A 12,837-nucleotide genomic window follows, 5' to 3' on the forward strand; every position below is an offset into this window, starting at 1 on the left:
TTATAATGCACCACCCTATTTTTAGATTAGTCTATATAAAATAGTAGGATCAATTCTTAATTAAGTTAGCAGTCTTCTCATTAGGCCGAATCATTTATTATTATTCTACTTGGGGCACCCACAAGATTTGAATTTTTTATCAACGGTGCAATAAAAGGGAGTTCAGGCAAACACAATATTTAGATTAACAAAATAAAACATTTAATATACGATATATAGCAAATACATGAATTCTACTTTTAAATGAAACAATACAAATAACTTAATACATCTTGCTAAGTCACTCATTCCAATTCAATGTTCTAAACTTTAACATACAATTCACTGCTTCAAAATTATAAATTTTCTTAATTCAAGTTAATAAAACAAAACTTCTCATTTGATCAGTCTGCACACATCTATCAGTTGTACTTAATGTTTAAATTCACAGCAGGCACTAATCAAGGTAGACATTATTCCAAGCAATCTTATTTCGGACCTTGAACTTCGAAGATACGCTATAGTTAATGTTAGAATAAACAAACATGTATGACTACTCTTACCAGATACAATCTTCAATACATCAATTTATTGCGAGCACACTTATGAATTAACTTATTTGAGCTAGCGGAACACATTAAATAAAATTCTCCAACGCTTTAACTGAACTACTGTTAATCGCGCTTCACTACTCTAAAAAAACAGCAATAAGGTACTGATATCCTTCCTTGTTTACTTTTCTACAACAAGTTAAGTTCATTATATTCTTCTCAGGCAACACAGAATTAAGACGTAATCCAAGATTAACTGGAACTAATCAGAATTTCCCATTGAATGTCCAGTTCTTTATTTATCCGATTACGACATCAATTTTCCTCTCTAACCACAGCTGATTTCACTTGCAGCTGAGTATAAGATTCACTACGTTTTTTTGCTCACTTCTAAATACTATGCTCTTGAATTTCTGCCCTAAAGAATTTATAATCTTTCTTTCACTTCTTTGCTTGTATCGTACCTTCCTTCAGGCGCCGCAAAACTCTTTTCTTTTCCTCTATAAAATTCTTATTGCCTCCCCTTTCTCCTTTCTGGTTCCAAGGTCACGCACTCCTCGACTCGTGCTTGTTTATTTCATGCGTCTCCATGACAACGCATGAACGTAAACATTTCACTAATATAATACAACGCTCTACTCTTACATAAGTGATTACATAACATTAAATTTTCACAAATAAGAATAAACAGAATATTTGAGCTACTTAATCAGCTCTTTCATTACGTATACAATTATTTATAATACACTTTTCGTTACTTTACATATATATTTTAGTTATCATAAATTTCTACACATATTATTATTTAATAAATTAATAGTAGGTTAAGTTTAGAATAAATATTTAAATAGTAATCTTTAATTAAGGAACAATAAGTAATCTTTATACAAATTATGATTAATACATAATAAGCAATGTTAAATGTGAATGAAAAAAAATAAATTACACAACATAGTTTCATTCACAATTTAACAATTTGTGTGGTGGAGATGCTTAATGAGCAATTCATAAAAGTCTTTCAATCTAGTGAATGTGACTTCATGGAGAGATTGAGAGCAGTAGATGATGGGGAGGAGAGACTGACTGTAAGTGAGCAAGAGGTGTATGGGGAGTTGAGTAAACTAGATGTTAATAAGGCTGTGAGACTTGATAATATATCGCCACGTATTCTGAAGGAATGTGCCAGGGAGTCGACACCTGTCTTGACATATTTTTTTAATACGAGTCTTGCAGTTGGTCAAGTCCCTAAGGAGTGGAAAGAGGGCAAGATTGTGCCACTTCATAAAGGAGGCGATCGAACTCGAGCATCAAACTATTGGCCTATCTGTGTGTCAGGTGTTGTGGTTAAGTTGTTGGAAAAGCTTGTGAGAACTAGGATCCAGAGTTGGGTTGACAACAATTGTATTATCTTTGATGGACAGCATGGATTTGCTAAAGGGAAGTCATGTTTTAGTAATCTACTTACTTATTACAATAAAGTGACTGCTTCCTTGGACAGAGGAGAAGGATACACGGTAATATACTTAGATTTTGCAAAGGCTTTTGATAGAGTACCGCATAATAAATTGATAGTCAAACTAGAGCAGATGGGGGTTGGATATTAGATTATTGCATTGGATTGGAGACTGGCTATCTGATAGGTATCAACAAATTGTGTATGGAGGAGCGATATCCACGAAAAGGAAAGTCACTAGTGGAGTGCCTCAGGGGTCTGTTTTGGAGCCATTACTGTTTAACTTGTATATTAACGATATAGGTGAAGATTTGGATGGAGATATTCAGTTGTTTGCAGATGATGCAAAGTTGGGACGAACCGTGAAGAGTAGTGAAGATGTTGTGGCCTTACAAGAAGACTTGAATAAATTGAGTGATTTGGGCATGGAAATGGAGATGTGAGTTCAATGTTGCAAAATGTAAGGTTTTAAAATTTGGAAAACAAAGATGGGATGCAGAATTTATGCTTGTTGAGGATATATTGTTGGAGGTGGAAGAAATAAGAGATCTAGGAGTGATAATGGATAAGAATCTGAAATTTAGGGGACATGTAGCCAAAATTGTGAAGACAACACAAAGGCTTCTAGGAATGATGCAGAGGACACTGACGTGTAGAAGTAGGGAGATTCTTGTTCCGTTGTATAAGGCTTTGATTAGGCCACACATGGACTATTGTGCCGAGATTTGGTCAGCTGGTTTTCAGAAGGATGAAGAGATGTTGGAAAGGGTCCGAAGTCGATTGACTAAGGTAGTTTCTAACCTCTGGAATGTCGAGTATGAGGAAAGATTGAGAAGATGTAATTTGCAGAGTCTGGTGGACAGAAGAAAGGGGGAGATATGATAGAGACCTTTAAGTTGGTAAGGGGGGTTGTTATAGGATCAATGCTGGAGAAATTCTACAGAAAATAGTGGGAGATCAGGGGTCATCCCTGGAAACTATAGAGGGTGTGAGTAGGAAAGTGAGGGGCAAGTTTTTTTCATGCAGAGTTATGAATGATTGGAATGCCTTGCCTGAGAGTGTGGGTCTGCAAGGAGTTTGAATGTATTCAAGGCACAGTATGATGAGCTGTGTGTGTGATAAAAGGAACCCCCAGATGTGTCTTTGACTCCATGGGGTAATAATAATAATAATAATTACCAGATTTGGAGCGAACAGCAGCAATGTTTCTGTTGGATGTTGTGTGTGCCCCCATCAAATGATAAAGCAAAAGGAAAATATTTCGAAAATTGAGTGCTGCTGTATGCATGTTATACATATATGGTTTGTATGGGCTGAAATCTGTAAATGATTTAGTGATAGGTTAAAGTTTTATTTGCTGTTTAAGTTGTAATAGTATTTATAGCTCAACTAGGTATATCAAGATATTTCTCTGTGTGCATTCATTACTGACTCCTTTAGGTATAAGCTATATGATTATATGATAGACCACTGTTAGTGATGATAACTGTCTCTTTTGAGTTAACGGATTCATTGCAAGCAGTCTCGTTCCTTAGGTAATGAATTCTTTAGTATGACTGCCTGGATTGCAAAATGGATAGTATTTCTGCTCTAACGGGCTTGGACTATGCATGCTAGTTAGTCTTCATATGTGAGACAATTTTCCATTGCCCTGTTTGAGATCATGTCGTTTGAAAACCAGAATATACCTTAAAAAAGTTTAATGTTTGATCTCTTGAGGTGGGTTCAAATGTTAGAACCATTTTATGCTTACGGACATAACAGATTATGGCAATAGGGACTACATGGCTTATTTAATTGAATTTGACATTTGAATACCTACATTAATACTTAGATGTTTAGACGTATCTGTAAACTAAACAGCCTGTCCCAAGATGTACAGGGAATTTTGATTTCAAACCTTTTTTGAGTGGTATTACTTTTAAAGTTTGTTGAAAGGTAACCTTTGTATACTTGCTAAGAATAAATTTATGCAAATGAATGCTTAAAGTTCCAAATTGTATATTTATAGACTTATTTTTTTTGTTTTTTTTTTTGCTTGTAAAATAGGAATTGCCTTTAAGTTGCGAAACCAATATTGGGCAAAGAGAATTTAGTAGTGAATCCAGAAATCTCAATTTAGCCTCTTGTGGTGCCCGAGTATCATCTCAGATTGCTGAAGAAAGTTTTGATCTTCCAGGTAGATATGCAACTCTGCCACATCGGCATCGTGGGTTTTCTTCATCATTATATCAAGAAGAGTGGTCATTTGACATTGACAGAGGTAAAAATAATGTAAATATGTATTATAAATTTTCCAATTCGATAGTTGTGTGTGTGTGTGTGTGTGTGTGTGTGTGTGTGTGTGTGTGTGTGTGTGTGTGTGTGTGTTGCACAAAGTCATGTTCAGTCTTTAAATCCATTTGTTGAATTTTGATAAACTTTGTTATTTTAAAGGACTCTTATTAAAGTATAGTCCCCAAATTCAACTTTGGTCTGGTTTGGATTATATGCTTAAAGCAAAATTATCTTGTTTTCATCCATATGGCAAGTTTCATATAAGAACTCCTGAGAGTACATGATATACTGTATAAAAGAACAATTGACTGCAATATGAGTAGGGTACACAAAGTAATAAAAGCAGCATTATTCATATTTTTGAGTTATAGAAATTACAGTGGTGGAATTTAAGAATTTAATTAAAGTTATATCACTTTATATTTTAACTGTATTAGAATTATCATCAGGTACGTATATATACAAAATATACACTGCCTAATAGCCAAGAACTCTATATTGTAGCATGAAACCAATACTCTTAATCTGGCCTTTGTATTCAGTACCTTGTATTGTTAACAATTACAAAAGATCAAGTGCTCATGCCAATAATATTTGCCTTATAAATCAATTTTGGTTCTTTTATTACACATCTTAAGACTTATGCTATATGTCGGCATGCAAGATGATATTTTTTATTGTTATTATTATTATTACAGACAACTCCAAGGAGTCCTTAGACTCATTGTGGGAGGCCCTAACATCATGTCAAGAACAACTATTCGACATTCACACGGTATCTATCATACCTCGCCTTGAACTCATTCATAGTCATGGCACCCACAACAGACTCTGGCAGCTTATTCCACTCATTCACCTCTCTCCAAGTAAAAAAAACCTAGCTCTAACACCCTTGCTAATCACACTCTTGCCCAGCTTCCATTTATGGCCCTTAGTCCTCCCACCACCAGTCCTATTCTCAAAAATATCTTCAAATTAATCTTATAGAAACCCTTCAGCAATTTGAATGTCTCAATCATATCACCCCTTTTCCACCTATCAACCAATTTCTACAACCCACAAATCTTCAACCTGTTCTTATAAGGTTCATTCCATAGATCTGCTATCATCTTGGTCACTTGTCTCTGGATCCTCTCCACCTCCTCCCCATCAAGAAGAAACCCTGGCACTCAAATCTGGCACAGTAGTCTAGATGGGGTCTTATCAAGGCTCGACACAGAGATCAATAACTTGTTTGTCTCTGCATGTTAAAGTATTTTTCAGAAGCCAAGTGATTTGATGAGCTGATTTAGCCACTTTTGAGATGTGCCCCGCCAAACTTTAACTACCTATCCACCAACACTACCAAATCCCTGGCCTCGTCGAGTACGGTTCCACCAATGTGATATACTGCTGCTGATCTTTTCACCTTACACTTTGCCACATTAAATTGACATCCATTCTCCTTAGCCCAGTCCTCCAAACTATCCAAATCATCTTGCAAAATTTTGACATCCTGTGCACTCACTAGTGCTCTACCCAGCTTTGCATCATCAGCAAACAAATGAACATTCCTCTCAGATCCTTTTCTATATCGTTAATGAACAAATTGAAAAGTAGTGGTCCAAGAACAGAATCCTGTGGCACACCACTTGTCACAGGCCGTCTTTTGGAATCTACTCCTGAATAAACCAATCTCTGATATCTCTCCATCAATCACCCTTCTATCTATCTCACCAACCCTATATCCATCCCCATATACTGCAGTTTACTGATTAGAATTCCATGTGGTATCCTGGCCTTAGCAAGGTCCAGTAGAATCACTGTAAACCCATTACCTTTATCCAGTTCAGCCATCACTGTGTTATAATATATGAGCAAGTTACTGAGGCATGATCTACCCTTCACAAAACCATGTTGTCCCCCATACAGTATCCCATTTTCATCTGTCCAATCCTGTATTTTTCTCTTGACTGTTTTCTCCAAGACCTTGACAACAATTCCTGATATGCTGATCGGTCGGTAATTTACAACAGCAGTCTTGGAAAACCTCCTTTATGCAGTGGAACTATTTTCCCCTCTCTCCACCCCCTCGGGACTAACCCAGACCCGAGACTCAAATTAAACAAAATGGTCAAGGGCACTGACAATTCTTTAGCCGCTTCATGTATAACACAAGCTGGTATACCATTCAATCCCACAGATGTATTGACATTAAGGTTTTGTAATAGACTATTCATCTCCACTTCATTCACCACAATTCCTATATAATCTATTGCATTCATTCCTGCAATGTCACCACCTGGATGATATACTCTTGCAAAGTGCTTGCTCAGTAATTCAACTATATCAACTGATTTGGTTACTTCCCTACCTCGGCAATCTTTAAAATCATTCTGCCATATACATTTTTTCTTTTACTTGCAACATATCAAAAAAACTGTTTGGGATTCTCTTTAGCCTGCATGACTAATGTTCTTTCATAATCCGCTTTTGCTTTTCTTACCACACTCATTACCCTTCTGGCCTGCGCTTTATAATGTTCATGTGCCCATCGGCCATCTTTCTCCTTAATTTCCCTCCATAGTTGTTTATTTTTTTGCAGCTCAAGCTTGGTGTTATTCATCCATTTAACCCCTACTTGATTTATTATTCGGACTCTAGGTATACAGTCAGCCATTCCTCATGCAAACACTTCTTAACTGCCTCCCATGCACTATCAACGTCCAGCCCTTGCAGTTTTACATGCCATGGCACTGAACCAATAAAACTCCTAAGCTTCTCATACTTACCAGCCTGATAATTCCACATGTACCCTGTCTTAATTGAAAATTCCATGCATTTAGCCACCTCCCAGGTCAAGACCTATGATCACTCTCACCAATTGGTGGCAATGTGGTCATATTTGTTTCGACCAAATTCTCAGATACAATTACTGGGTCAAGCGCTCTCTGACCCTAGTATTTTTCATTACATGCTGTCGCAGATAGTTATCCCTTAATAACTGCATAAAATCCAATTCCTTCCTCCCATGTGTCCTCTCCTCCTTCCAATCAATGTTACCATAGTTGAAATCTCCCATAATAATTACCCTCCTTCCACTCATTTATTTTGCTTATGCATACTATCTCCACCATCTATTCCATCACCTGGTCTATAGCAGCACCCAACTGTATATTTTGTTCTGCTAGTTTCAGTCTCACACCAAATAGCCTCAAATGTGCTCTTTTCTCTATCCTGCAGTTCCACTTCTATTCTCCTTGGCTGTAGCTCATCAGCTGTCATCAGTAACACTCCTCCTCCCATTTTATTTTCCCTGTCAATTCCGAACACACCATACCCCTCACATTCAATCCCATTAACTGTATCATCTTCTGTCAACCATGTTTCACTAATGCTAATAACCTGTGGCCTGGAAGTGCCAACCAAGGCCAAAAATTCATCCTTCTTGTTCCTAATACTTCTTGCATTAGTATATATGAATCGCTGAAGCCCATTTGTCCCATTCCTATTTTGATAAAAAGTTGAAGTTAAAAATTATTGAAACAGTGGTAATCATATACTATGGGTATAAAATCTGAATCTAATTCAGTGATAGCAGACATCATGTATGTTAACATACTGATATATTAGCATATAAATATGTTTTGTATATAAATGTTTGTATTTAATACACGTATTTAGCAGGGAAAATATGTTTTTTTTTTGTTAAATTTATATCCTAATTTATTTATTTATTCTTATGGCAAAAGGAATTCAAAGCAGCTACAAGTTTATGTCCAGTCCAGCCAATCCAGGGCTTCACCCATCACCTCATGGATGTCTTAGAAGCCGCCACCACCATGAAATTGGTGCCTTGGGCAGTCATTCACAATGTGAATAATCATCTGGGCTACTGGAGAGCAATCACAATAAGGGTGGTTTGACAGTCTCCATTTATGTAGGAGGCAGCCACATCTGCCCTTGTTAGTTCTGATCTTGTTGATAGATTACCAAATTTTCTAAGGAAGAGCAAAACTGGGCTGCAGAGCCCAGGGATCTTCATCCAGGAAGGTGTTTGTTGGAAAATTGTTGGACTAGTGTTGTCTCCACATGCCAAGTGTTGATGGTAAGGCAGCTGAAGAGAGTTTGTCCATGGACCAGAAAGGGTTTCTTGATTTTAGTCAAAGACTAGGTGGATTTATGAGAGTCTTGTGCAGGGGAAGAAGTGGGTTGCTCATTACTTTATTAAATTCTTTAATTGAGGCTTGTCTTCTCCGTATATTTCTTTCCCATTGCTCAAAAGGCTGAAATAAATGTCCATCTGAAAAAGAAAAAAAGGAAATCACAAGGAGTAAACCTAAGTGCACTTCACTTCTTGGCTGCTGGTAACCTACTCGAGTAGAGTTAGGATAGTTGTGCTGTTGAGAACTTTCATGCCTTTAATTCCTGCTCAAAATCACATACACTGTCTATGTGCTACTTGGTCTCCATTCACTTTTACCCTTTAGAAATGCACATTGGTCTGTTATTGTAGACTCCACCTATGAAAACCTCATTTCTTTTGTTTCATATATGACTAGTCAGCATGTACTTTGATAGCAACTCACCTTATTATCTGATTCTCTGAAGGATTGGGAGGAGGAGAAGAATGATACCAGGAGGGAGGGGAGGCCTGTCTTATCTTTGAGTAATATTTATGTTAGTACCATTAGGATGTGTATTAGGTGAGAATAAGAAAACAGAAATTGTACTCATTGGCCCTGACAGTAAATGAGAAGGCCCTGCTGCCATTTTGAACATGTAGCAAGTTTTTTGCATTTGGTTCTTTCATGATCAAATTGGAATTTATTTGTTACTTTATTTTGCAGCTGTTGTGTTCTGCAGTGCAGACTGAATGTGAAGGTGGAGTTTTGCTCTCAAACCACTTATGAAATGCTGATTTTTTTTTTTTTTTTTTTTTACTACTTTGTTACTCTGGTTGGAAAATTGTCTTGGATTTTGAGTGGAATGGCAAATGATGACCATCATTTGATTTAGAATTATTTCAGTAATGTGTTTGGAGTAGCTGTTAGTAAACTGGAGCAGATGGGTATGGATATAGGGTTGGTGAGATGGATAGGGGGGTGGTTGATGGAGAGATACCAGAGAGTGGTTTATTCAGGAGTTGAGTCCAAAAGACGGCTTGTCACTAGTGGTGTGCTGCAGGGCTCTGTTCTTGGACCACTACTTTTCAATTTGTTCATCAGTGATATAGGAAAGGATCTGAGAGGAAGTGTTCACTTGTTTGCTGATGATGCAAAGTTGAGTAGAACAATTGTGAGTGCACAGGATGTCAAAATTTTACAGGATGATTTGGATAGTTTGGAGGACTGAGCTAGGGAAAATGGATGTCAATTTAATGTTGCAAAGTGTAAGGTTATGCATTTTGGGGTGAAAAGAATAGCAGCAGTATATCACATTGGTGGAACCATACTCCAGGAGATTGATGAGGCCAGGGATTTGGGAGTGTTGCTGGATAGGAATTGAAGTTTAGGGGGCACATTGCAAAAGTGGCTAAATCAGCTCATCAAATCACTTGGCTTCTGAAAAATACTTTAACAAGCAGAGACAAACAAGTTATTGTTCCTCTGTATCGAGCCTTGATAAGATCCCATCTAGACTACTGTGCCAAGATATGGGCGCCAGGGTTTCTTCTTGATGGGGAGGAGGTGGAGAGGATCCAGAGACGAGTGACCAAGATGATAGCAGGTCTGTGGAATGAACCTTATGAGAACAGGTTGAAGATTTGTGGGTTGCAAAAATTGGTCGATAGGCAGAAAAGGGGTGATATGATTGAGACATTCAAATTACTGAAGGGTTTCTATAAGATTAATCCAGAAGATATTTTTGAGAATAGGACTAGTTGTGGGAGGACTAGGGGCCATACATAGAAGCTGGGCAAGAATGTGGTTAGCAGGGGTTACTTGGAGAGTAGTGAATGAGTGGAATAAGCTGCCAGAGTCTATTGTGGGTGTTACGACCGTGAATGAGTTCAAGGCGAGATATGATAGATACTGTGTGAATGTCGAATAGTTGTTCTTGGCATGATGTTAGGGCCTCCCTCAATGAGTCTGTAGACTCCTTGGAGTTGCCCGGAATAATAATAATAATATAGAACTAGATTGAAAATCGATTAGTTGCATTTCTATATATTCCAAATTCAGCCACTCGAAAATCTCCAAATTGAGTTTATCTGTTGATGTTGTGTCTAGATGCAAAATAAATTTTGATGTCTCTGCAAATTGCCTGAACTGCGTAAATCTTGAAGAAAATTCGTTGATTATCGACTGAATAACTGTTGAAAACTCTTTTGTCAATTTAACTTGATCTGTTTTTTCATGGGATTCTAGATCTGCAAAGACTTTTTTTGTATTTGGAAAATATCGGAAGGTATTCAAAATGATGTCATGATTAAAAATTGGTAATTTAGCTTCGAATGCTTTGATTAAATCAAACATGACAATAATTGTCTTCTTAACACCTTGCAGTTTGACATTTAACATTTAAATGTAAACACAAATCAGTAAAAAACATTAATTTCGAAAGCCATTCGACGTTCATTAATTAATTGTATTTTTATTTTTCGATGATTTTCTCATTATGTAAAAAAAGTCTGACTTCATCTAAACACTCAACAAATCTTTGAAGAACTTCCCCAGGACTTAACCATCGGACGTTGTTGTACATAAGTAAACCATTGTACATACCGAGTTTACCTCATTTCATAATTCTATAAATTTTAGTTTATTTAAAGCGTGTGCCGATATAAAATTGACCAATTTTGTTACAATGTTCAGTGGCTTGAAATTAGCCTTTGCACATAAAACCTGCTGATGTATAATACAATGAAAAACCCAGAACTGAATGTCCAATATATTTGGTAAATAAATCGACGAACCCATTTTCCTCTCCAGTCATACTGCGAGCACCATCAGTAGTTACTGATACAATTTTGGAGGGATCTATATCTCTTTCAGCAAGTGCATTTACAACTGCATTGCAAATATTTATTCCTTTTGTTGTTGTTGCTAATGATGTTAAACTTATCAATTCTTCTTTGATGTTATTCCCAACACAATAACGAATAAAAATTGCTAAACGAGCTGATCCAGTTATGTCAGTACTCTCATCAGGACAAAGAGAAATTAAACCAGAAAATTTTATATCTGTTTTTTGCTGATGAGTTATATTTTTAGCCATTTCTATGATTCTATCTTTCACCGTGTTTCTAGCCAAAGGCATATCTTTTATTCTTTGAATAATTTTTTCCTTGTTTTCAAAATCTTCAAAGAGAACTGGTGCGCATTTTAACCATGCTTCTTTTGTATATTACCCATCACTAAAAGGTTTCCCGTGTTTAGCAATTACATTTGAGGCAAAAAAAACTAGCAGCAGTTATATTTGAACGACTGCCGATAAATTTCATTAGGGTTGTTGACTGGATATTCCTATTTTTAATTGCCCAAGCAATAACTTCTTTCTGTTCATCCTTGCTTTCCTCAAGGAGCGATTTATGGTTTGTCTCATAATGACGTTTTACTGACGACGTTTGGCACACAACTGTCCCGGAACATAAAACACATATTTTTTATTGTCTTTGTTAATCATGCCATACTCTTCAGTCCACCAGCTTTGGAACCTTCTGCTGCTTGACTGTGATAATTTTCGTTTTTTTTATTTTCGCCAGCCATGTTCGGTAAAACTGTAACAAAATAATTCACAACTTAAATCAAATGCATTTTTTATAGTTTCAAAAAAATCAATATTTTATTATATGCCTAAATTAAATTATCTTTATAATTCCCATTTACAGTAGCAAAAACAAAACAGTGCACATATGCAACAATAATGCACTAGCCGCTGCTTATTTCTGCCTACTGGCGGATGCGTGGTGCGAAATGCATAATGAACGCACGTGCGATTAGAAAAGGGAAAAGTCAGGAAATCCTAAGGATCAGTCGTTCTCAAATCTTTTTCAGTAGATTGTATTTTTATTTATTCTTACTGTTATTAGAGGGCTCAGTCCCAACAAACTTACTCGTAAATACTGTTCCCATTTTTTTAAAGTTCATACATTAAACTACATGAGTATTAATATTATATAAATTAAGTGGATATTACATCCAACAATATTTCCAAGCCAACTACAGTAACTATAGAATTTTCGTGGGGAATTTGTCGAGTGTATTCCCGTAAGATCTCTGGTCAAATTTCGCAAGAAACGTCTATAGTTTCTGTAGTCGGCCTTGAAATAATGTTGGATTTAATATCCACTTAATTTATATAATTTTGTATCGCCGATGTGAAGCCTTTTGGCTATTTATTTTAGTAAATAAGTATTAAAAATTAATTATGGCATAATCATAAAGAATATTAATACACTTAATGTATATGGTGTAGCATGTCGACAAATATAAAAGCATGCATTTACATTAGTTATCAATCACAGGACTAATGCTACAATATTTTAGTTTCCTCAGGCCAACATCATTAAATTAACTTCTGGTAAGTTTCTTTGACATATCCCATTCTGATCACTAAAAATTTATATTATTCAGTATTAAAATTGATTATTGC

The 12,837-nt window shown here is 36.3% G+C and overlaps 1 protein-coding gene across 1 annotated transcript in view; it reads left to right on the forward strand.

Moving 5' to 3' along the window:
- The window catches only part of LOC150093786 (uncharacterized), a 374,903-nt gene that overhangs the window by 28,159 nt on the left and 333,907 nt on the right, over nt 1-12,837 (forward strand). Inside the window, exon 2 of the mRNA XM_090412515.1 lies at nt 4,033-4,246. Coding sequence (XP_090268641.1) covers nt 4,033-4,246 — 214 coding nt within the window. The remainder of the gene's footprint in view (nt 1-4,032; nt 4,247-12,837) is intronic.

Source organism: Typopeltis vanoorti, chromosome 23 (genome assembly GCF_054136105.1).
Source record: "Typopeltis vanoorti isolate ZY-2024b chromosome 23, IOZ_Tvanoo_1.0, whole genome shotgun sequence".
In the NCBI taxonomy this organism is placed as follows: Eukaryota; Metazoa; Arthropoda; class Arachnida; order Uropygi; family Thelyphonidae; genus Typopeltis; species Typopeltis vanoorti.